Source organism: Apodemus sylvaticus, chromosome 18 (assembly GCF_947179515.1).
Source record: "Apodemus sylvaticus chromosome 18, mApoSyl1.1, whole genome shotgun sequence".
NCBI lineage: Eukaryota > Metazoa > Chordata > Mammalia > Rodentia > Muridae > Apodemus > Apodemus sylvaticus.
The window spans coordinates 62182548-62208549 of NC_067489.1; the positions used below are offsets into that span (position 1 = coordinate 62182548).

The following is a 26002-nucleotide window of genomic DNA, read 5'->3' on the forward strand; positions in this document are numbered from 1 at the left end:
ACCCTCAAAATTTCATATGGAAGCTCCTGCCCTGGTGAGTTCAAGCCTGGAGGCGTCTCCATCTAGTTTATGGAGACTCTACACAGACCTACATAAAAGGCTGTTCCAGCCACAACCCTGACCCTGTCCTCCTCAGTCTCCCATATCAGTTGGAACTAGATGTCCCTTTATATGCTTACTTTAATATCTGCTTATTTGCATATACTCACTACATCTGCAGACGTTTTGAAATATTAAGGGAGGGAAGAGTTGAACCTGTCCCTGGCTGTGCCTGGAGCTACCTTGTTTCCAGGGTTCCCTGACTAAATCTGCTTCCTCCCTTTCACAGTACACAGCCTCATGCACATGTACAATGTAATACACAGTTAAATTGAATAAACCATTTTTGAAACTCAAGATCTTTTGTTTGCAAAACCAAAATGTTTGGAGATGGAGGACTGCTCAGTGGCGAGAACCGTTGCTCAGCAAGTCTGGGGCATAGTCACATGTGTGCACCACAAGCACACACACACATGCACACACAATAGCTATTTGTACTTTGAGTTCCTGGTACATAAACAAAATTACAGTGATGTTTCCTTAAGCAAGTCTTTTCCTCAGGAATTCTTCAGACTACCTTACAGTCTGAGGTGATGGCTGTAGTCTCCTATCACTCTCTACCATATCCTCTGGAGCAGGGTCTAGAGTTAGCTGATATATTAATCTAGCTGGCGCCTTGCCGAGAATCCCACAACTCTGCCTTCTAGAGCTGGATTCCAGGTGGGCTGCCATGCCTACTGGGCATGGACCTCAGGTGGCTGCCACATCCGAGGGAGATTCTCTTGGGTGTGAGGCTAGAACCCTGGTTGCCCCTCACACTTGGGGAACAAGTGCTTCCCTGTTGAGTCATGGTCCCAACAGTCATTGTGCATTCCTAACAAATGGTTAGTTAAATGCCTAAAATTGTCTTCTGGCATTTTTCTAATATATATTGAGTAAGGCGCTATATTTTAGAGGGGTGCAAGAGAGGGGAAGTTAACTAGAAAAGAATCCCATTTATATTGAAATCAAAGTTAGAAATAAAAAAATTAACATTTTAAGTCTAATTTTGTATTCCTGTGAATCTCTTCAAAGGCAGAGACCATAAAGTCACCTAACTTTATTAGACCTCAGTTTTCTCATCTGCTAAGTGGAGAGAATCATGCTACCTACCTTGTAAGGCTATAGTGAAGGTTAACTATAAATTTCTCTGGTAAGGTGTCAAGTACTGAGTAATTATTCCCAGCTCCTTTTATGAATACTTACCCCAACAGCAGGACTGAAAGGAACGGCCACTTTCTTTGTGATCGCCAGGTAGCCAGGAGCGGAAGCCGTGAGTTTATAGTTTCCAGGAGTGAGCAGTCGCCAGTAGTCCCCATCCTTAGCTGTAGGAAACAGAACCTCAAAGCTAGGCACGTGTGGGAAAGGCCAGTTACACCATCTAAAGACTGACTTCCAGTGAGTCCTTACTCTGAAGGCATTCTAGGAGAAAGAGTGCAAATGTCTCCCTCCACAAGCCAAGTCACAGGCAGCCATGCCAATATTTAATAAACCCTATAATATATGAGTCTCTCAGTCCCATAAAATCCCCAAGTGGCAAGGATCCCCTGGGTACTGCATTTTTGTTCTTGCCAGGTAAAGAACAGGTCCCAAGAATCTTCTAGATCAATGTTTCACCAAGCATAGCCCCCAAGAGAGCCTCATTAGAATCCCTTGGGTCCTTCTCAGTAATTTCAACTTCTGAAGACTTACACGGCATTGGTCTGCAGTGCCGTTCGTTAACTGAGTCTGGAATTCTTAAGCTGAGCTGTGGTTTAGTTTCTTTTCAGCCCCCTAGGTTTCTCCTAAACATAAGTCGGGTCCCCTGGTCCCCTACACTGAGCTCACACATGGGTCTTATATTTTCCAACTCTGTACTCTGCTATACAACCAATATGGCTGTCAAGAAGCTGGGGCGAACACCGGCCCTGGTGACCAGTTTTCAGTCCCTAAACACCTTCCTGGTTCATGTTGATCATGGTCGCTTTCCTGTCTGCCTCTCTGGTCCACCGGTCTCCCGTTGTCTACGTCAGTTCTTCCCATACTCGGCTGCGTGTCAAATAGAAAAGTTGGCAAAATGCAAACTCTGCCAGGCTAGCTCAGAAGTGAGGCCTGGGTTCTGCATGCCTAACCCCCTCCAGGTGCCGCCGAGGCCTCTAAGGCTTCCGGCCAGCACTGACAAACAAAGCTCCTGGTGGCCAGTTCACGCTCTCCATTTTGCCTGTGCGTCTAACACACCCCCTCACCTGTGCCTTACAGCAAAATGTCCTGAACATGTTAATAGTTTCCACCTCTAAAGGCTGCCCCCCTAGTCTTGCCTGGGCTCACACCAACCCCTCGGTTGATAGAGATTCAGTCAAGAGTCTCTATGCTGCCAAATCCAATCATTCACTCACAAGGGGGCTGTCCTGGTACTCACTCTGTAGACCACCTGCCTCTGCCTCCCAGTTGCTGGGATTAAAGCCTGTGCCACCACTGCTCGGCCGGTCACAAGGGCAATTTTCCGGGACCCCTTTATCCACCGTCTCCCTCTCCTGAAGCATCGCTGGGCTTGCAGGGCAGCACGCTTGGCTTTATTCCTATGCTAGTGTTCATTTATAGTCTTAGGGCCGTCCGCTCACCAAAAAAAAAAAACAAAAAAAAAACAAAAAAAACGAAACAAAACAAACAAACAAACAAAAACACAGACAGCATTCTTACAATGCAAACTGTAGGGTAAAAGGTTCACGCCCCCTTCCAGGGTTTGCTCCGCCCACCAAAACCCGGACTTTAAATCTCACCAATCCCCACCCTAAAAAGCTCCTTTTCGAACACTCCTCCACTGCTGGTGGGGTTGCAAATTGGTACAACCACTCTGGAAAGCAGTCTGGCGGTTCCTCCGAAAACTGGGCACCTCACTTCCAGAAGATCCTGCTATACCACTCCTGGGCATATACCCAGAGGATTCCCCACCATGTAATAAGGATACATGTTCTACTATGTTCATAGCAGCCCTATTTATAATTGCCAGATGCTGGAAAGAACCCAGGTATCCCTCAACAGGAGAGTGGATGCAAAAAATGTGGTATATCTACACAATGGAGTACTATTCAGCCATTAGAAACAATGAATTCATGAAATTCTTAGGCAAATGGATGGAGCTAGAGAACATCATACTAAGTGAGGTAACCCAGTCTCAAAAGGTGAATCATGGTGTGCACTCACTAATAAGTGGATATTAACCTAGAAAACTGGAATACCCAAAACATAATCCACACATCAAATGAGGTACAAGAAGAAAGGAAGAGTGGCCCCTTGTTCTGGAAAGACTCAGTGAAGCAGTATTCAGCAAAACCAGAACGGGGAAGTGGGAAGGGGTGGGTGGGAGGACAGAGGGAGAGAAGGGGGCTTACGGGACTTTCGGGGAGTGGGGGGGGGGGCTAGGAAAGGGGAAATCATTTGAAATGTAAATAAAAAATATATCAAATAAAAAAAATAAAAATAAAAAAAAAAGCTCCTCTTTCCCCTCCCCGAAAAAATCCTCCTCCGGTCATCCCCAGAACCATATATAATTTGTCTCCTGCTCCATTCCCTGCTGCTTCTCGCTCAAGCAGAGGCAGCCACCCTCTGTGTCTTTCCCAATAAATGCCTTGTGCGAGGCTCGCTGTGCAGGGCGGCTCTAGTATTCCTTGCCTCCTGACTCCGCGACACCTTTCCCTTCAGAGCGGTAACATACAAGTCTCCGTTTTATTCCTTTCTAGGATTAGATTTCTCCCATGTTTTTTTGCCTCATGGGATACAGAGAAAAATAGCATTTCCAGAGTCAGCGGAACAATATCCTGTGACCAGGGGGCATTAGGCTTGCGTCCTCCCCTTGCTAGGGGTAAAGAGGGTAGGATGTTGGCATGGGTTCTAGAGTGCTGGCTGGAAAAGCATCCCGAAACTTGGCGGGATAGTGAAGAATATTGCTGAATACGTGTATAAATGAGTTTAAGAGGACAATAAGGCTTTAGAAAGTAAGTGAAATGTTAAATAATTCTAAAGACTAAGAAGAGTGTTCTTGTTACTGTTTTTGTTATCTGGCTGCAGGGATTCCAGTGGGTGGTGGTTAAAGGAAAATGAGCTTAATAGAAATGCATAAGGAGACCCAGACACAGGCTAGAGTTTAACCTTAGCTGCTCCCAGCAGCAGGGCAGCTTACAACCGCGCTCTGGGTAAAGGGTGCCACCTGCTGGCTGGAAACATCCTAGACTTCACTGTTGTCTCAGAACCATGTGGAATTGGGGGCAGAGTCGGAGTAAAGGCAGATGAAGCAATTACTGCTATACGCAGAATTACTATAAAAATAATAATTATGATAAATTGGTGGTTATGTTAATTTTCATAATACTTGCCTCCAGATCAAGGCAAAAAAAAAAAATCCCTAAAAGAAAATAATACCCACCCGAGGTGACGTCATGGTCTATCCCGTCCACGGAGATGGTTGCATTGGCAATCGGGTTACCTTGAAGGTCACGGACAAATCCTTTAACACCTCGGTGTATCTGTAAAGGTCAAAGACAGCCAGAAAAAATTACAATAGAAACGGATTTAAAAATGCACTTCATGTCAAGTATAACCTGTTTTCTAGCAATGCATGGTAGAGCCTCATTATCTAAGAAACAGAACAGGCACAAACCACCACTGAATGTTTGTGTTTATTCTTTTCTGGGCTTTTTGTCAAAGAAATGAGAAGTCGCCTTCTGAGAATGAATGTCATGTTCTATGCAAAACACGGATTTTGAAGGACATTCTGAATAACAAAAAAGAAAAGAATAAAAGTCTGTTGTGTTTGTGAAGTTTTAGCCTCCCCTCTCTTCCTCTCCCTTCTCCTCTCCTCCCCTCCCCCTCTCTCTTTCAAATAAGGTCATCTATACACACGTTTTTTTAGCTCTGAGTTGACCAGTATGCCACAGCCTATAAACACTCGCTGAGCTGGATAAAAAGATCTGAGCTGGGCCTACGTTAGCATCAAGCTCATTAACAACACGGTCTGAACTGAATACAAGGGCGTGACAGATCAGGAAACTCCAAGACTGAAAATTGGATACCAATTAAGGAAGGAAAGGGAAAGGTCGCTCGTGAGAATAATCTCTCTGAATTAAGTCAGCAATTAATTACTGTGATCGGAGCTACAAAACGGCTTTTATAATCTTTATAAGATGACTTATAAAGCTTGTATACAGGTACATTCCTACAGACGCATGTGAGCAAAAACAGAGCCCTGTGGAGGACAGAGGTCTACATCAAATGTCTTCCTCCCCTAGTGTGTTCCATTTTATATTTTGAGACAGAATTTCTCACTGAACCCGGCGCTCCCGGTTGGCTGCAGTGATTAGTCAGTGAGCTCTGAGGACCTCCATGGCTGTGCCAGTAATGCTGCGTTTGACACAGGTGCTAAAGAACCAAACTCCGGGCATGATGCTTCCCTGACATTTTACCAACTGCCGTCTCCCCAGACCAATTCAAATCTGAGACCTTCAGGGTATCAGATGTAAGTCCTTAATTATTTGATATCTTCGTATCTGAAACTCTAGGCTCGGTCTCCAGCAGCAGCGCATAAAGTGGGCATAGTGGTACACACCTGTGTTCTCAGTGGTACACACCTGTGTTCTCAGTGGTACACACCTGTGGTCCCAGATGGGAAGAGACGGAGTCAGATGGAGATGTCTGATAAGAATCAAAGGGAATTCAGAAAAGGCCAGCCTGGCATACAGGAGACCTTGTCTCAAGTAAAGAAAGTGAGATTCCTTTTGCTCCTGAGAAATTGAAATATTTTCCTGCAGAACATAGAATAAATCCCAGGCACCCTTTTACTTTTGAAGTGTAAGCTTGCCAGTCATGCATATTTTTTCAGTGAAATGCCCAGGTTCTCAGTAATAAGTTTTGCATTTCTTTTTCTCTGGAGTTCTAAATAAAAGTATGTATTGAGTTTTTTTTTTTTTTTTCCTCTAAGAGCAATTTCTAGGCTGTACATGTCAGAAATAGTGAGTGGCCATTTTGACGGCAACTAGTTTAGGGAGAGGAGAATAAGTTTTTGTTTAGGGCCTTCTTCTGAACCAGCGAAGCAAAATTGAAATGCTGAAGACCGGTCAGTGGGAGGCAGGAATGAGAGAGGCGGGGTTTCGAGATGGACAGGTGAGCCAGCCATTCCTGATCAGACAGACTGTAGACAGGGGAATGTATGCAGGGATCACAGGAAACCACGTGTCACAAATCTGAAGTTTTCTTACTGGGTTGAGGGATTTTTGTTAAGAGCTGATAAACAAAATTCAAGATGCACCGAGCTTGCAAGAGAGAGATTGTTCACTGAGGGCTACTTGCTCGTCATGAGATACTGTTGTCTCGACAGCACACATTTTTGTGAAGCTTCAAACAAACATGAAACTTTTAAATTGACTTATCCTTGGAAAATCATGGATATCTTCATAGATAAGGCAATCACAACAGGAATGTGATTAGTCTATAAATATGGTGAGTTAAAGTCCGTGACTTTTTCTGCTTGTACCGCTTAGGACTTAGAACATGCAGTGAAATAAATATTTAAATAATAAATGCATTTCACCTTTTAGATTTAGTGTGTGTGTGTGTGTGTGTGTGTGTGTGTGTGTAAAGTTCTGCAGTTGTGAGCTAGCGGGTGGATAAAGGGAACTTGGGTCCTCTCTAAGAGCAGCAAGCACTCTTAACTGCTGAAACCTCTCGCCAACCACCAAAGCTGAAGACGATATTTAATTAAATTCTCGTTTTTTTCTCTAGACAGAGTCTCACTATGTACCCTGTCTGGCCTGGAAAACTCTATGTAAACCAGGTCTGCACTGATATCCTCCTGCCTTCAAACATTTTCTTCTTATACATTAATTATGAGTAAATTTCTAGTATGTCAATGTTTTTACTTTTCTTTAAAATGTATGATTCTTTTTCCAATGTAGAAACTTTTCTGTTTGAAAACTTCTGCTGCGGCAATAAATACCAGAAGACATGTTCCTAGCAGTCATAACTGAATAGACCCTCTGTCACTTTATGGCTTTTGCGAAGAAAGTCCCAGAAGCTCTGACTTCACTGTGCCCTGGAGAGCTGTTTTCCTGCTCTTGACCCACCCACGCTAATCTCTCTCCAGATTTCAGGACATTTCCATTCCCCAGCATACAAAGGCAAATGCTCTGGGACTTCTAAAGTCTGTTTGGATCAGGCACCCTTAAACACCCCTGTAGTGTTGGGTCATCCAAAGAGCTTGTGCACTGTGGGCTGTGGAGGATTCCCTGCAGGAACTCACAGGATCCTTAGATGGGTTTGATTTGAGTGATCCATGAAGCGGTCTCCGACATTCCTTGAGGATTTTTGAGAACTAGACTTTTCCAAAGCTATTGAATGGGGAGCATTTCTTAACAAACCACTGACTCTAATGGGCTTTACAATTCTAGTTCCTGCAAACCCCCCAGTTAGAGCTCTGCAGATGTCCTCCCCACCGGTGACAGAATTAAACCAAACCACCTATTTGGCAGGAGGTGGAACCTAGGCCTTACTTAGACTTCAGGCCCAGATGTTCAATCCCTAATCAATACAAGTGTCAAGAAAGCGATTACAGCAGGAAACCTCTGGCAACCTTCATGATTGATCTTCAGCCCTTCATTCCTAAGCTAAAGTGTTTGTGGCACAGTCTGAGAGCTTTCATCATAAAGACCTCTTCCTGTTTCTACACAGCTTGTACCACAGATACCAGACAGGAGCAAATTCCCTTCCATGGGGCCTGAAACCAGGACTCCAGCCCCTCTGCTCCCAGTTCCTCTCCATCATCAAAGGACTCATCATCATTAAAAGAGCAAATATTCTCTTTCCAATACAATGATTTGTGGTTTATTTAGTTTTGTATTGTAATTTTTCCCAAAAACAAAAAGAAAGAAAAACAATTAAGCATCAGCTGAACCTGTTTTTTAACTGTTGGTCAAGGAGATGATCTTATTGGTATTAACCAATCTTTTGGTTCATTAGGAAATCTTTTTTTCTAAACTCCTATGACAGAGTTAAGGACCCCTCTGTGCCTGGCCATTGTAGTTATCCTTGTAGTTAAACTTTATTTCAGCATTTACAGCCTCCCGAGGCTAGGGACTCTCATTTATGACCTCACTACTTCAGACTCTTCTGGAAGAAGTTCTCTAAAACCAATACCTCCCAGAGTAGCTGGGATACAAAAGTAGCTTTATATATTTCTATTGGGAAAAAATGGACAAATAAGATCTAGATGCTGTGTCAGGAAAGCATCTTCTGACAGGGAGGGGCAGTGAGCAGGATGTAAAGTGAATAAGTAAAAATAATAATTTAAATTTAAAAATGTTCCAGTGCTATTTCATATCTGTAATTTTGCTACTGTTGTGAGTCATAATGTAAATATCTGCTATGCAACTTCTGTGAAAGGTTATTTGACACAACCAAAGGGCTCACACCCCACAGGTTGAGAACCTCTGTTTTAGAACACGGGTGATGCACAACTTTAATTCCATCACTTGGGAGGCAGAGGCAGAGTTTCAGACGAACCTGGTCTGCTTAGTGAGTTTCAGGCTAGCCAGCCTACAGTGTAAGAGCTTGTTTCAAAGAGAACAAACAAACTTAAGCATTGGTTTTATTTGTAGATTTCCATATGTATTTCCATTCATAAATCACTGTGATTATTAGCTTCAATTGTCAACTTGATACAATGTAGTATGAGCTGGGAAGAGTCTTAATAAGAGATTGCCCAGATCAGGTTGGCCTATGGGTATGACTCTGCTAGGTTTTCTTGATTGTATTAATTAATTAACCATATTGATTTAAGAAATCCCAGACTAAAAGTGGGACTATCCAATAGGCTTAGATCCCGGATTCTGTAAGACTGAAGAAGCTGGACTCCACACAGATGCATGCATCCATTCTCCTGACCTACACACAGATGCATCCACCCGTTCTCCTGACCTATACACAGATGCATCCATCCATTCTCCTGACCTACACACAGATGCATGCATCCATTCTCCTAACCTACATACAGATGCATCCACCCATTTCCTGACCTATATACAGATGCATGCATCCATTCTCCTGACCTACAAACAGATTCATCCACTCATTTCCTGACCTACACACAGATGCATCCACCCATTCTCCTGACCTACATACAGATGCATGTGTCCATTCTCCTGACCTACACACAGATGCATCCACCCATTTCCTGACCTACACACAGATGCATCCACCCATTCTCCTGACCTACATACAGATGCATGCATCCATTCTCCTGACCTGCACCCGTTCTTTCTCTGCTTGTGACTGTAGATGTGAGTGGCTGCTTCAACTTCTGTCCCACTGACTTCCTCACAGCAATGTGCTATGACCTGGAACTCTGAGCCAAAATAAACTCTCTCCTACATTGGTGTATTGGGGTGTTTAGTCACAGCAACAAAAATGACACTAGGATGACAGCTATATGATTTTTAAGAATATTTGTTTACGGTGAGGCAGTTTGATTGGTCCAGGCTCTTTGGGGGAATAAAACAAACATCATTCTAGCAAACTGTAGGTAAAAGGGGTCACATACAGAATAGAATCTGAAAACAGATGAGTCACTGCAGGCAAGGAGTGATGTCCCTTGTTCTCTCCACTATTTATCCCTGGCACCAACATCTACATACACTAGAGAGGGAACAGAAATGCTAAGACCAAGCCTGAGCAGGTAGGTCAAATTTAATTTTGACAGAATGTACGGTGCCCTGAACTTCTATACCAACGTATGACAGTGGCTATGTAGTCAACTCTGATAAAGATTTTGTCTTGAGAAACAGTTACAACAAGGAAGGAGATTTTAGAAGAAGACTTTCTGGATTAAAGTCTTTAGTGCATAACCTAGCAAAACCAATCAACTTCTTAGGTCTCAGATTCTTTGTCTAATTCATAGATGAGAGTAATGTTGGTGGTCTCGGGTGATTTGTAGAACTGCTGTAAGGATCCTATGCATAAATTTATGTGGAAAATATTCAGAACAATCTCTGAGAAATACTACGGGCTCAGTAAATCTTCACCTGAGATCCACAGGAGTCTAGTGAGAGGTAGGAGAAGCATTGGGAGCACAAAATCCAGGAGAACCACTCAGGCAGCAGTCTCATTGCTGCGTGACCCATTCACCTTGCTCATATCCAGGACCTGTCTGGGACACTTCAAAGGCCCTGTGATCAGCTAAGAGAGCGTCTTAAGATTATTCCTGCTTAGCACAGTATGAATAAAGGAAACTAAGATGTCTCATTTGACAGCTCTCTAGTGTAGTCGTTTCTTAGGGAGCAGTCATAAACCATAAGATTTTATCAAATAAAAGTCTAATTCGGAAACTACGGAAGCCTGTTTCCCATATTGGCACCTTCATTCAGATGATCCCCCCCCCCAACAGAACCCCTTTGATGAGTCTGTTATACAGCAGGGTTAAAGACTGCTACATCAGCCGATGCTGGATACTGCGTTTTACCTGCTCCATGTAGCTGATGAGGGAGTTTTTGTTATCTTCCCAGTAGCTTTTGAGAGTCTCTTCAGGTGGGAACTTCTCACAGCTAAGCTCCACAGTGATCTCGAAGCAGTTGCTGCTCAGGTAATTGAAGTCTTGCATTCCTGCCCAAGCACCAAACAAAGAATCAGTATGTATATACAATGGCTCCAAGTCTACACAGGCCCTTCTGATAATCTAAGGCCTTCATTAAAAGACTGACCAATGGTATATTTACACAATGGAGTACTATTCAGCCATTAGAAACAATGAATTCATGAAATTCATAGACAAATGGATGGAGCTGGAGAACATCATACTAAGTGAGGTAACCCAGTCTCAAAAGATCAGTCATGGTATGCACTCACTAATAAGTGGATATTAGCCTAGAAACTTAGAATACCCAAGACATAATCCACATATTAAATGATGTCCAAAAAGAACAGAGGAGTGGCCCCTGGTTCTGGAAAGACTCAATGCAACAGTATAGGGGAATTCCAGAACAGGGAAGTGAGAAGGAGTGGATGGAGGAACAAGGGGAGGGAAGAAGGCTTATGGGACTTGTGGGGAGTGGGGACCCAGAAAAGGGGAAATCATTCGATATGTAAATAAAGAATACATGGAATAAAAAAAAAAAAAGACTGACCAATCCGTGCACTGAAGGAACCTGCAGGAGTCTACACAGAAATGGCTTCCCGTGGGGAACAGAAAACACTCTTGAGAGGCTTTTGTTTTAAAAGTACAAAATCCTGTGTCTTAAATGGTCATTTAGCTCAATGCATCCATGTTGTAGGGTGGGAACAAAAGCAGACGACATCCACATTGTACAGTGCTTAATAGACTTCAAGAAAAACAAGCTGAGAGACTGTATCCCTTGGCCTAGTAAAGAAAAATGCATCCCTCTAAACTGCCTTCCTGTAAGGCAGGAACTAGAGGAGTCTCCTGAGATGATATGGCATGCAGTTCTTTCCTAAACCCAACTCCAACTGTGTTCCTGAGGGATTCGGACTCTTAGTAAGCTCTTAATTATATCATATATTAAAGCAATAAACATGGCACATTTACTTCATATTAGATGTAATGTTAGTTATACTGCAAACTAGACCACAGAGTAGATTTGACACTCAGAGTAATTTTAATTAGATTATCATCACTGGGGATGTTGTTGCCCAGAAGACTGCTTTCCTGGAGCCAGACGACCCACATTCAATTTGATGTGTTGGCTAGTAGGAGTCCACAGTTGCCTCTTTCCTGTAGAGTGGCTAAGAGCTGCGTGGTTAGAGCTCCAGGACCTCTTGGTATCCAAGAGCCAATGGAACAACACAAGATGACCCTCTTCTCTAACAGAGAGAAGACTTTCCTGTCACTTAACATCTGGGCCCTTTACCCAATACATGTGGCCAAGGTTGATGCCCCTCTCTGCTCCTGACTGTGGATGTGTATTCTAAGCCCTGCCTTGACTTCCCACCATAATGGACCTGGACTTGTAACCCAGATAAACTCTCCTTCCCCTCTGCTGCTTTTGGTCAGGGTATCCGTCACAGCAACAGAAATAAAAGTATAACATGGAGCTAAAGATCTTCTGAGCTTTTCTTAGTCTGTTTACAGTGGGATGTGATTGACTAAGGCGTTGCTATGGTTACCATGAACCTTCTCAATGCTTTGCTAATCCATATCACTTTATATTATGGAGATGATACACTGCATGCTTGGAGAGGTTGTTCCAAGGAAATCACCAAAATTTCCTCTTTTTTTTTAATTCTAAGCGAATCCACCCTTGGTGCCTGCTAGTTCTCATCTCCCCCAGCTCACATAACTCAGGAGTCCCTGCCTAGGGAATGGTGCCACCCACAGCATGCTGGATTTCCCACATCAATTAACAATCAACAGACATGTGGCCAGGCCAGTGTGATCTAGAATGTCTCTCACTTGAGATGCTCTTCTTGGGTGATTCTAAGTTACAACAACTCGATATATAATGGGCAAAACCAGTGTCTTACGGCAAAGTACAAAATTGCTGTCTAATATAAGGTAAACATATATTATTCTCCACCTGATGCATTTAATGTACTCTGAATCTTAAATCTCACATAGACCACACATCTCAACTTACGAAGGAAAAGTATTAGATCTTACCTGTCCACATGCAAATTCTGAGTAAAAACAGAAGAAACTTGTACCATAGAAAACATGAAGAACATTTTCTTAGGGCAATAATGAATCAAAATGCAAAGCTCTTGCTCTCTCTATTACCAGGTGAGGCATAGAAATATTCCTTAAGTTATCAATGACTTTACTTTCACTCTTCCTCTCTGGTTGAGGTGAGACATCTCTTAGAAGCTGGGGCAATTTGGCAAATAAGTTCTGCAAAGTGGTGCAGGGGAGGCACAGGTGTTGCCTGATCTGAGGGGGGAAGGTGTGACCCCGACAGTTCCATGGACTGGGGAGCAAGCTTTCAAATATGAGTTTATAGAGGCTATTCTCAGTCAAACCACTCCCCAAGGTCTGCTAAATCCTGTTGCATGGCCTCCAAAATGCATGCTTGCTTACAACAAAAGGCATGGCCTAATATAGGGATGCCCTCTCACTGCAGAGAGTTGAACTAGAAAAGTGGCTCGTTACCAATACTCAGCTTCTGTTTTCCCAGCGTACTCCTTCAGATAGCAGCAACCTCCTTTTTTTTTTTTTATTTGGTTTTTTCAAGACAGGGTTTCTCTGTGTAGCCTGCCTGTCCTGGAACTCACTCTGTAGACCAGGCTGGCCTCGAACTCAGAAATCCGCCTGCCTCTGCCTCCCAGAGTGCTGGGATTACAGGCGTGTGCCACCACCGACTGGCAGCACCTCCATTTTTAAATCCACGAAAACAAAATAACTTGTAACAATCGCCTTGCTGAATTAGCTCAAAGTTCCATCTACTTTTTTTTAACGACTGAGGAAGAGTGAAAGTTCTCTGAGTCTTACGTGGTAAATAAAAGAAGCCAAGTTCACAGAACCAGAGAGCAAAGGGGGCACTCACCACCGGGGACGCTGTACCAAGCGCCACCATTAGTCGTTCCGTCCACAAAGCTACTGTCATCGTCATTCTTGCGACAGGGAGGTCGATTGGGGTCAGACATGACTGGGTTGAAAGACGAGTATGCGCGAGCCAAGCTTTGGAAAATTGCATCATCGGGGCAGGAGCTGTATTCGTGAGCAGTACCTAGAAAAATGAATTCACCAGATGGGAGAAACGGACCGCGACCCAAAGCACCGCTTGCTTGCTGAAGAGTCATTCACTGTTGGGGCCCCTGCTGACGTAACTTTTAGAAAGATGAAAGTTTTCAGGGAAGATGAAAGCTAAACTATCAAACAAAACTAAACAAACCTGTTTAGTTTTCAGGTTGTATGGCTTTCATCCCTAACACTCAAATGTAAAGACTAGACAGAATGACCTATGAGCGTACCACCCTGAAAGCCCCGGCCTCAGGGGTTAAGCAGGGTCGGGCCTCGTTAGGACTTTGATGGGAGATTAGATAGAGTGCATACTCTGCTTAGGAACCGAAAGCTTCACAGGAATAGATAGTGAGGCCACAGCGGGCTGGACCTGGCGACATAGAAATATTTCCATTATTTAAATTGTTTAGCTTAATAAGGTGTTCATTGGTAGGGCACAGGGGTGGACGAGATTGGGAAATCGGGGGGGGGGGGGGGGGGAGGAAGGATCTAGTTCAAGGTCATTCTTGGCTATCTGAATTTTAGGCAAAGTTCTAGGACAACTTCGGCTATGCAAAACCTTATCATAAATAAATAAATAATAGATAAATAAATTAATTAATTAATGTGATCTGAAAACATCACCAGTAGCAATTGTATAAGCACTACGAACTATTGATACACGGACTGTCTGACACTGAATCTCAGCTGTTTCTAAGCTTTCCCTGCTGGTGGGTGTTATAGCAGGAAAGGTGGTTTCTTTCGATACCCTGTATTATTATTCGTGTGTTATAATGATGCCTGGCCGACGAGTTGCCCAGCAAACAGTAAAAACCACAGGATACAAAGTGTATCTTACAGTGCTGTCTGACCCCACTTTCTTCAAATCTGGGTTTTCAGTATCTCAGACTGTATTTACACAGATATTGCCCTTCAGGGTTCTCTGAGAGGGGATTCCGAGGGGGAATTTCTCTCTATGGCTTGCTTTGGCTGAAGCTGAACTAAAAACCCGTTAGGGAAAAGTCACAGCACGACTTCGCCTCTGTGACAGGAGGGGACAGTAGTGAGAGCGGGCTATGCGTTGGGACTCCCATAGGCAGCGTGCACGGCACAGGCTGCCTCCCTTTATAAGCCGCACTGTACATGAAGCTCTCCAATGTCGTCTGTGACCCGCTTTAACGGAGACCGGGAGACTGGCCTGAATTTACAGTGGTTCTCAACCTTCCTAGGGCTCTGACTATTTAACGTAGTTCCTTATGTTGTGAGGGAGGGGGCAGTCATAAAATTATTCCATTGCTATTTCATAACTGTAATTTTGCTACTTCTATGAATCGTACTGTAGAACCTGGTGGCGGTGGCCTTTAATCCCAGCACTCAAGAGGCAGAGACACATGGTTCTCTGAGTTCAAGGCCAGCCTGGTCTACACGGTGAGTTCCAGGATAGCCAGGGCTACACAGAAAAACCCTGTCTCTAAAACCAGAAAGAAAGAAAGAAAGAAAGAAAGAAAGAAAGAAAGAAAGAAAGAAAGAAAGAAAGAAAGAAAGAAAGAGAGAGAGAGAGAGAGAGAGAGAGAGAGAGAGAGAGAGAAAGAAAGAAAGAAAGAAAGAAAGAAAGAAAGAAAGAAAGAAAGAAAGAAAGAAAGAAAGAAAACCTGTGTTGAATTCTAATCTGATATGTAGGATATGTGATATGTGAAGGGGTCGAGACGCTCAGGTTGAGAGCCACTGTTCTGGGCCTTCCATCTTTCTCCTCTTATCTTCTTCAAGAGTTAATCAACTAATGCAGACATCTGACTTGAGACCTAAGCCACTCCCAGGGGCGGGGACTACCTACCACTCCGAGTCTCGTCATACGGGTAGTTGGCCACCAGGTCTCCTCCGTGCAGGTTGGCAGAAAGCACAAACGGGATGTCCATGATCCAGTGAATGACAGCCTTGGTCTCGGGGGCAAGCTGTTTGAAAGAGTAAGCATCACAAGAATCAGAAGCTGACAGTTGCCATCGTGACGTCACAGAAAAGAAGAGAAACCAAAATTAGGAACAATGCTCAACATGCCAGGATTTGCTATGAAAAATAGTTCAGACGTGCTTAAATTTCCTTAAAAGTTCCACTTTGAGGAAATGTTCTCTCTTCTCTGTCTCTCTGTCTCTCTGTCTCTCTGTCTTTGTCTCTCTCTCTGTCTCTCTCTCTCCTCTCTTGGTTTGAAAACAACATGCAGATCACATTGGGGCCCCTTCCTCTGTCTGCCATAGCTCACACAACCTTAAGAATAATTCTGCACAAGTCAATGTTCAGAATTTGAACCTGTTTTTCCTCCATGCAGATTTGATTTCCCATTATGTCTTACTATTTTTTCCACTTCCCTTCAACTACTTCAGACATTGCCTTTGTGAAAGAAAACAGACCAAGTCTCTCTCTGAAAATCAGCTTCCTTTGGAACGACCATCTTACGATGTAAACAGAAGCACACCTCTTAGGAACTCGTGCTGTCTTTTCACTGATTCGTGGTCTTTCTTGGAAGTAAATAACAATAAATTCGTAACAAAAGAAAAAAATCAACTTGGTTCTTTTGTGTGATGAGCCTTTCATAGCAAGTAGGAAGGACCTCAAACCTCTATCTAGCACCCCGGAAAAAAAGGAAAGGCTTCCTTAAGATAAGAGCCACCCTGTCTTTTCAGGACAGACTACGTGGTGGCATCCGCGGTTGTAGTTTTGTATTTCTGTGCTGTTTGCAACCAGGTCTTGCACGCAGGTTTTCTATTGAGGGCTGAAGCGTCCTCACTGGATCTGCAACTATTCGCTGTGTATTAGGGCGAAGTCCAAAGCCAGAGTGCAGCTAAGCAGCGTCCAAGTTTACATAGCCAAGGACTCAAACCCAGGCTACAGGGCTTAGGGACCGCGCTGACCTTAGACGATGAGCTGTTCAGTACTAATCGTGTTCTGATTTCCCCCATAGGGGTTCAGACGTGCGAGGTGTGGTTTAGAAGAGGGTACAGTTTACAGGTACCAAAGGAAGTTTATACAGGACAAATAACTTCTGGTGTTCCACAACACAGCAGGGTAACTGTTTATAAAGACCCAGGAGAAGACTAGAGAGGCGACTTAGAGATCAAGAGTACTGCCTGCTCTTCTGGAGAACCTAGCTGCACTTGCCAGCACCCACATCAGGCAGCTCACAAGCATCTATAACTCCAGCTTCGAAAAATCTAACACTCTTCTGGATTCCACAGACACCACACACACACACACTGGATAAGTAAACAAACAGAATTTCAAAGGAATTAGAAAAAAGTTTACTATTTCTCAGTACAAAGAGACAGTGCATGCCTAAGGGGCTGGAGATGCCGATCACCCTGACTGAGCTATCGCATATGTACGGATGGACCATGCCAAATCCCATAAATGTAAAGTAACATGTCAATCAAAAAACAGAAAGAGTGAGCGCCATTTTTATTATCTGACTGGTTGGTTTTAGTCTCTCTGCTAATCAATGCTAGATGTAGATTATAGAGTAAAGACATACAAGCTCAAAGAAAGAAATGTAAATGACTTCATAATTTTGTCCCAGAACACATCTACTTTTTTATATCTGATTTATCCTGTTTGTAACAACATATTCATTTGAAATTTAAAACTTAAAAAAAAAAAAACTGTTTGGAACAAGCTTAAATGCAGTCCTGAGCACATGGACTTTCACATGGCCCTTACCTTTTGTCTGTTAGCTCTCTTTTATACATACATATTGCTAATATGCATTTCTATTACAGAATGCTTTCCTTCGTTTTATTATATATGTTTAAGTTGGAAACAAGATTCCCCCACACACAAAACCCAGTTTTTAACTCAAGTTGTAGCTGACCATTACCTCCCCCACCCTCCTGCCTCTTGCCTTCCAAGTGCTGGGATTACAGGGTCACAGAGACCAATGACTGTGTGCTTGGTAAGCGGGCTCATAGAAGAAGATTAGCATAGATTCTGTTATCACACCATAGGATCAGAGGAAGAAAGAGAGGGAGGGAGAGAAAGAAGGGGAGGTGGATGGAGGCAGAGGGAGGGCAGGAGGGGAGAGAGAGCGGGGAACAAATGAATCCAGGGAAGAAGTTCTGCCTTCCCAGCTGTGCCCCAAGTGACCTGTTCGACTACTCGGCAATGGATTAGCTCATCTCTGTACTATCACCCTTACCACACCTCTGTAGAGTGCTACCAGCCAGGAGCTAAGTCTTCAACACTTAATATGAAAACCGTAAACCCCAATACAAAAGGACAGGAAAGCAGGTGCTGCCAGGCCTGAGGATCCTGGGGTCCCACATGGGGGAAAAGAAGAGCTAGCTCCTGCAAGCTGTCTTCAGACCTCCACATGCACCCCGCCACAGATGACCCGCACAGGGACCAGCTGGCTCCCGCTTTCTCCACTTCTGACCTCTTCCTTAGCCCTTGACAGTTGTATCTGCAGCAGTTCACCATCCCTGGGACCGATGGTCTTATGGTAAAAATACACTTTAAGCCGGGCGGTGGTGGCGCACGCCTGTAATCCCAACACTCTGGGAGGCAGAGGCAGGCGGATCTCTGAGTTCGAAGCTAGCCTGGTCTACAGAGTGAGTTCCAGGACAGCCAGGGCTACACAGAGAAACCCTGTCTCGAAAAAAAACAAATCCAAAAAAAAAAAAAATACACTTTAAGCTCATGGTGAGTATATCACATTGTCATGTTGAAAAAAAAAACTGGATTTAACAATTGTTCCCCCCTCAAAAAAAAAAAAAAGATGCAATGGTTTCCCACTGAGAATAGATATCATTCTTTGATCTTTTATGCTGGGAAGTTTAAGGCTGGCCTGAGCAAGAAGACTTGAAAAAGAAGAGAAGTAGAAAAATAAATATGTATGAAAGAAAAATTTAAAAAGGAGAAAATAAAAACAGACAAAAAATTAAGAAACAAACAGAAAAGAAGAGAAGGGAGGAGAGGGAGAGAGAAAGGATCGCTAATATATATGTTACTCTTTTCAAAAGCAATCAAGTAGATTCCACAATTGAACAAAATAAAGAGAAGTTCTCTCTGACTATGAGCAGTCTTCCATCCTGACTAATGCTGGGAGCCCATATCTAACTGACCCATTCTGCGGAGAACCCCTAAAAGCAAGAACCTGGAAAACTACACAACCATTTATGACCTTAAAACTTTCAAACTCCTGTAAGTGTGCTGGCAAGATGGTTCAGGGGGAAAGGGGCTTTGCAGCTAAGCCTGATAATCTGAGTTTATCTGAAGGACCCACAGGCACACACACACACACACACACACACGCATGCATGCGTGCACAAATAAGTAAATAAAGTTTTTAAAACTTCTGAACTTTTCCATTTTAAAGACTAAGACTATCTCAGTGGCATGTTCTACAATTGGATGGCTTTGGCATTTTAAATATGTGAAAGCTATATTTATTCAGATTCCTTCACAACTCCAGCCAGTGAAGAGAAGCTTCACACTAATAAATTATCGGATGTATTTTAAGCCCTGCTGTCTTCAAGCCTTTCAGGCCAAGGCTTGTGTGCTGAACTCAAGCAACCGCAGAGGCAGCACATAGGGGCCCGATGAGAAATGACTTAGGGATAAAACTGGGAAAGCGAGAGAAGATATTTACTCCTAATATATGAAAAATGAGGACAGTATTGGTCCCTAATGGTGTCTCTCTGGAGCACGGCGACATCTGCAGGGCTTCCTAGAGAAACGGGGTATCTTTTTCCTGCCATCTGTCATACATATAACCCACAGACCCCGAATCTGTATCCAAGGAACTCTGCATTCTAAACCACAATTCCCAGCACACAAAACAAAACAAATCTTGCAAAAGCAAAGCCCTTTTTGAGGGGTAAAGATGCTATGTTGAGAAATAGGAACTTGGAAAATGAAGACTGCATACAACCATTAATGAAACACTTGCTCTGATTCTAAATACTGTGTTATTCTTAATGTCAAAAGTGAAGGAGGGGGGCCCAGACACAGATTACTAGTTACCTCTTATTAGTTACTTTTCTATTGCTGTGATTTGGCACCAAGGAAACTTATAGAAGAAATAGTTTACATAGATCTTACAGTTTGAGAGGGTTAGAGTCCATGTTCAGCAGGGCAGGGATGTGACATCCTTTTCCAACACCTCCCAACCCCCAAACAGTTTCATCAACTGACAACCAAGTATTCAAATACATGAGTCCGTGAAGACCATTATTATTCAAACCACTAAAAATTTACTATAACAAATAAATCCTACTCATATCTTGAGTAATAAATTAAAGTTGAATTATGTATCAGTTGTTTAATGTAAAAGTGACATTGGCATTTTTTAAATGAAATCTCTCATTTTAAGAGTACATAAGCTTGTCTTTTTTAAAGATTTATTTTTATTTGTAATTGCGTGGGTATGCGCACATGAGTGCAGATGCCTCCCGAGGCCAGAAGAGGGCACCAGATCCCATAGAGCTGGTGTTACAGTGGTTGTGATCTTCCCGACATTGGTCCTGTGAACCAAACTCAGGTTTTCTGTAAGAGCAGCAAGTGCTCTTTACTAGTGAGCCATCAGCCCAGGCTCCGTTGGCATCTCTTAATGAGATTGCCCAAAGCAATGCCAACAGCAGAGAGCAACCATGCACGGATAAGTCCGGTTTAACTAGAGAGGAAAACAGCTACATGGACTGGAAACAATCTCATGTGCACCAAGTTTCCAATCAGTCTTCCTGTGAAGAAGAAATTCTCACAGGTTTCCTATGAGGGGCAACAGGAGTTATTTTCCTCTTTTCTCAGAGTCAAAGATATATTAATGCATGCACTAGAGAAAGTGTGTGGGCAAACAGCTTCCACAGCCTCCTTTCCAACACCTTACAGGTGATTACACTGCACTGCCCTCTTCCACCCAGCCCTGTTGCTTCCTCTCCCTTCTCCTGAAAGTCATTTTCAGGATAAAAAACTACAAAGACATTTATGACTCAGAAGGAGGGATGTTTGTCTCTTATTACCAGATACTGTGAGACTCCTCCTCCATACACAGCCCATGTTTCAAACTAGCCCCTTGCATAAACTCAGCCCGTATCCTACATGCAGAATCCCACCACAGAACTCCAAGCCAACAATCTGCAACTCCTCACCTGCAGGAGCCTCCTCCCAGGGTCTCTACACTCGATGGATGCCTGTCTGAACTCCAGCTGTTGATTTCTGTTGGGTGCATTTTTCGGATATGACAACTCACTGGTGAGCCTCGTTTATGTTTAGTCATATGAGGCCCTCAGCTGACTGTGTGTCAGGCTCAGCTATGAATCATTGCAAGCAACGGACTGAAGGCTGAAGTCAAAGAGCAAACAACCCTATAAGTAAAGAACTATGCTATCAGGCATGCGCAACTCTGTATAAGAACAGTGCCCCTGCTGCAGACACATTCACAGGACACAAGGAACATCAAACAGGAGCTGTCTCAGAGAGGGAAAGGTCACATGGGGGAAGTGACTCAAAGTGGAAGGGAAGAATATTCTAAACAACTAGAACAGCAGCCAATGTGAACACTGTATTATTAGCAAATGGTGTATATACTTGGGGGTATAACTAGAGTAGATGACCACCAGAGGCAGCTTAAGGAATAAGTCAGCCAGCAGCCACAGCATCCACAGGGCATCTGTGGAGTCCCGGAACTATAATGAGATTGTACTTTCCAAAATCTCACTTAAGAACATCATAGAAATAATGGATGCCACAGGGCAGATGCAGTAGCTCTTGGGGATAGAAAAAGGAGGAGGATTTCAAAGTCAAGGCTAGCCTGAGCTAAGTACTAAGACCTTATCTCCAAAAAGTGAAATAAATAAAAAACGAAAAGAAGGAAGAGGAGACAATGGGGCTGAGCTAAGCCAGGGACTGAGAGGGAAATGAATGGGGTCAGGAGGTCAAGTCTTTGGGAAATAAGGGTCAATTGCTGGCGTGCAGTGACAGAGATAGGAAGCAAAAGACGGTGATGATAGGGATGGAGGAAACAAAAGCTGTTCAAGGGGAACACTTCTTTCTAGATAAACTGAGCTTGGTGTCCTAGGTACCACCTGATGAGGGGACCCCGTGAGCAAGGGAAACCGAACAACAGAGGATCCCGGGGGGGGGGGGGGTCGTCCTGGAAGGAATTAGAGATGTGGAACTTCGGAGGATCTTACACAGCAGCTGACAGAACACACCAGGCAAGGATGCGAGTACTGGGAAGTGTGGGTGAACGCAAGGGACCCAGAGGAAGGCTGTGTCTCCTCCAAGACAGATGGGGTATGGAAAGAAACTCAGCAGGTTTGAGGAACGATAAAAAAGAAGTAGGTATGGTAGTTTGACTATATACTATTTGGAGGTGTGGTCTTGTTGGAGTGGGTGTGGCTTTGTTGGAGTGAGTGTGGCCTTGTTGGAGTGGGTGTGGCCTTGGGGTGGGTGTGGCCTTGTTGGAGTGGCTGTGTCACTGTGGGAGTGGGCTTTAAAGCCCTCATCTAGCTGCCTGGAAGTCAGACTTCTGGCAGCCTTCAGATGAAGATGTAGAACTCTCAGCTCCTCCTGCACCATGTTTGCCCGGACTCTGCCTTGCTCCTGCCTTGATGATAATGGACTGACTCTCTGAACCTGTAAGCCAGCCCCAATTAGATGTCCATTATAAGAGTCGCCTTGGTCATAGTGTCTCTATTCACAGCTGTAAAACCCTAACTAAGACAGTAGGTGATGTGGAATTTTACAGGAGAAGGTTTAGGAAGAAAGGACAAAGATCAACACTGTGGAGTCCCGCGGAACTTTGTGGTCAGGTGGGGGGAAGGGCTCCCCCCAACCAAGATTCAAAACTGTGTTCTCTGCTTCTCCATCCCTTCCTTTAACACACTTTATCCATAGTCCTCAGAGGCAGCAAAGTCCGAGACTCCAGCCGCTCCAGCCTTGGCCTTGAGAATCAAACGTAACTGTCCCACTCAAGATGTATGCCTCGTATGCCCAGCACTCAGGAGACCAGAGGCAGGCAGGTCTCTGAGTTCGAGGCCAGCCTGGACTACAGAGTGGGTTCCAGGACAGTCAAGACTATAGAGAGACACCCTGTCTTGAAAATAGAAAACAAAAAAACAACAAAAAACGATTCATGGCACTCCTGTGTCGTTCACTGTATCGAAGGCACGGGAACATAACTTCCCCAGCTACGGGACAGACCCCGGGAAAGCCGCACCGTGCTACCTTTGAATTTTGGTCCACAATTTTCTTCAGATTCTTCAGCAGATGGTTGTTGGGACCGCCTTCTTTCTCATTAACATACACGATCCTATCCAGGTCTGGGAAGTTACGGTTCAGATCTATTCCCTGGGCGTTGCTGCGGCCCACGAACCAGTCCTTGAGCTCACCGGGCTAAGAGAGACAACAGAAAAGCCGCCATTGCTTATCAGTACCGTCGATGCCTACTCACCACTGCCCTCAAAAATTAATTCCTGAGGTTGTCTATTGTAATATCCTCCCAATATTTCTGTACTCACTGCTTATCAGCACACTCGTGAAGGTGCCCAATTTAAATTATTAGTTATAAGCATTTTGAAAAAAAGTAGTTTTAATTAATGGTCTTTTAGATTAATAATAATTGTATGTAAGTGATGTTTAGCAGGCTTCAATAATTGTCTGTACAAACTCACTTGATTGTAGGTGAGCTATTTAAAACTCACACCACCAACAATTAGCATCAAGTAAAATCGACTCTGTGAATCACAGAAGTCTGACTTTTAAATCTACAAACGAATAAATAATCCTAAGAACTTAAGATGAACTTAAGAACGTAAGTCTCTTATGTGTTAATAACTTCAATCCCTTTTACAGGTCTCTTTTTAAAACAATGTGCATTCTATTTCAAAATATTGAAGGAAAGATTCTAAATGTCTTTATAATAAAATGATCAGCATGAGATAAGATAAATGTGTTTCTAATGTTTAACTGTTATACAACATGCATCAAAATTTTACATTTTACACAATAAACAGAACATGTAACAACTATGATGTCCATAATCTTGTCCAATCAAAATGTGAGCACACATATTTTCTCTGTAAAAGCCATTAGTACCAGATACAGTTACACATGCATGCCTTTATTGTCAGTACTCAAGAGGTAGAAGCAGAGGATATGTGTGAGTCCAGTCTGGTCTACAGAGCAAGTTCCCAGCCACCTGGGCTACATAGTGAAACCCTGTCTCCAAAAAAAAAGAAAAAAGAAAAGAAAAGGCCTCTTTAGCCCCACTCTTAAAATGTATAAAATTATTTTTATTGTAAACATGAGAATTTGGGTTTGGGTTTTGGTTTGGTGGGGATAGGGTGGCAGAGAAGGGTGCAGTGTCTTTACTGACCTTTCCTAAAACCACCAATTAAAGCAATTTAACCTCAGTAAAATAATGACCTAATTGCAAGTTATTCTTCCTTCAGTCCAGCAGAGGGCGCTAGGACGCCAGTTCGCGCAGCTGCAGGCATAGCCGTGGGCACGGCTTACAGAGGTTCTCAACCTTCAGGATACTGAGACCCTTTTATGCAGGCATCCTGCATCCTGTTGCGGTGACCCCTCAACCATAAAATCAATTTTTGTTGCTACTTCACAACTGTAATTTTGCTATTGTTATGAGTTATGAGTAATGAAAAGATCTGTATTTTCCAATGGTCTTAGGCGTGAACCCCTTGAAAGGGTGGCTCATTCCCAAGGGGATCGCGGCCCAAAGGTTGAGAAGCGCTGGTTTTAAAGGCAATTTTGCCTAGTCACAACTATGAATAAAAAAGTGTCATTTATTAACACTATTAAAGTATTAACTTATTTACAAAATTTCTCATTAAAGCTTCTGCTGAAGAGCTCTTCTTCTCCTTTACATTCTAAACTTTTTTTCTTACCAGCAGTAGGACTATGCCTCTCTCTCTGTGAACCTTAAGCGTTACTCTGGCATCATGGATAGACAAGTATTAAAACACCAGAAAGATGAAGAAGGCAGGTGTCCCACCCTGCCGGGCGCGCACCTGCGACGCTGCTTTCTCAAAGCCGTCGGGGTTCAAGGAGGGCATGATGTGAATCCGGGTACTGTGGATCAGGTTGACAATCGTCTCGTTCCCTTTCTGGTACTCGTTACACAGGTACTGAGCCAAGAAGATGAGCAGTTCCCGGCCGACCGCCTCATTGCCGTGCATGTTCCCAATGTATTTAAATTCCGGTTCACCTAGAAGACCAAAATATGGCATCGTAAGAGGCACTTTCTACGTCACCAAAAAGACAGCAGAGGACGCTCGTTATAAACCTAGGCATATCTGGGAAGAGAGAAATCTTAATTGAGAAAGGCTTCGGTAAGACTGGCCTATAGGCAAATCTGTAGGACATTTCCTCCATGAAAGGTTGAAGATGCGAGAGAATCCAGCCCTGGGAAGCTGGTCCTCTACGGTTCAAGAAAACAGGCTAGACAAGCTGTGGGGAACAAGCCAGTAGGCGTCGTGTGACCATGGCCTTCTGTTCCCTCCGTGTTCCGGCCTCAAGTTCCTGTCCCAACTTCTTTTGATGATGGACAGTAATGAGAAGTGTAAGCCAAATAAAACACCTCGCCCACAAGCTGATTTTGGCCATGCTCTTAATCGCACCCATAGAAAAGAGGCTTAGGCAACTGCCCACAATAGATATTGTTTATTTATTAAGTTACTACGAATAACCGACAGCTTCTTTTCCCTCTAAACAGAAAGTCTGAGAAATCTGCCTGAGGTGGTAGAGCTGTCCCAAGCGTCCTAGATACGGCTTCATCCTTCCGGTCCTCTCTGCCTGCTGAGGACCTCTTAGGACACCGTGTCCACACACAGTTCAGGTGTGGAGACTTGAGGCCCTCCCTGCGTGAGGAAGTAGAGTCACCAAGGAAGTAATTAAGGTTCACTGAAGACCCAAGCTTCTTGCCGAATAAGATCTGCTATCCTAACAGGAAGACAAAATCATGACCTCTCTCTCCTCAATGAGGAAAGACCCTGTGAAAATGAACATGTTAAGGAGGTGACCAGCTGTCTGCCGGGAAGCGAGGGTTGATCAAACCGCGTCTGTGTCACCCCCATCTTACGTTTCTCCAGAAGGCACTCTGGCCAGCTCACAAACATGACTGCGCAGACCCTTCTCCCCCATCCCCTCTGCTGTTAGATTACATTCCTAAAGCCAGCCACAAAGGTCTATCCCCTTATTTGGCCAATTCCTCCTCCTGAGGCTGACTGC

The 26002-nt window shown here is 43.7% G+C and overlaps 1 protein-coding gene across 1 annotated transcript in view; it reads right to left on the minus strand.

The window, feature by feature from the left end:
- The window catches only part of Cpe (carboxypeptidase E), a 100628-nt gene that overhangs the window by 1071 nt on the left and 73555 nt on the right, over nucleotides 1-26002 (minus strand). The window contains exons 2-8 of the mRNA XM_052162532.1: nucleotides 24784-24980; nucleotides 22982-23149; nucleotides 15603-15720; nucleotides 13593-13775; nucleotides 10562-10701; nucleotides 4481-4580; nucleotides 1285-1403 (exon numbers count right to left, since the gene is read on the minus strand). Coding sequence (XP_052018492.1) covers nucleotides 1285-1403; nucleotides 4481-4580; nucleotides 10562-10701; nucleotides 13593-13775; nucleotides 15603-15720; nucleotides 22982-23149; nucleotides 24784-24980 — 1025 coding nt within the window. The remainder of the gene's footprint in view (nucleotides 1-1284; nucleotides 1404-4480; nucleotides 4581-10561; nucleotides 10702-13592; nucleotides 13776-15602; nucleotides 15721-22981; nucleotides 23150-24783; nucleotides 24981-26002) is intronic.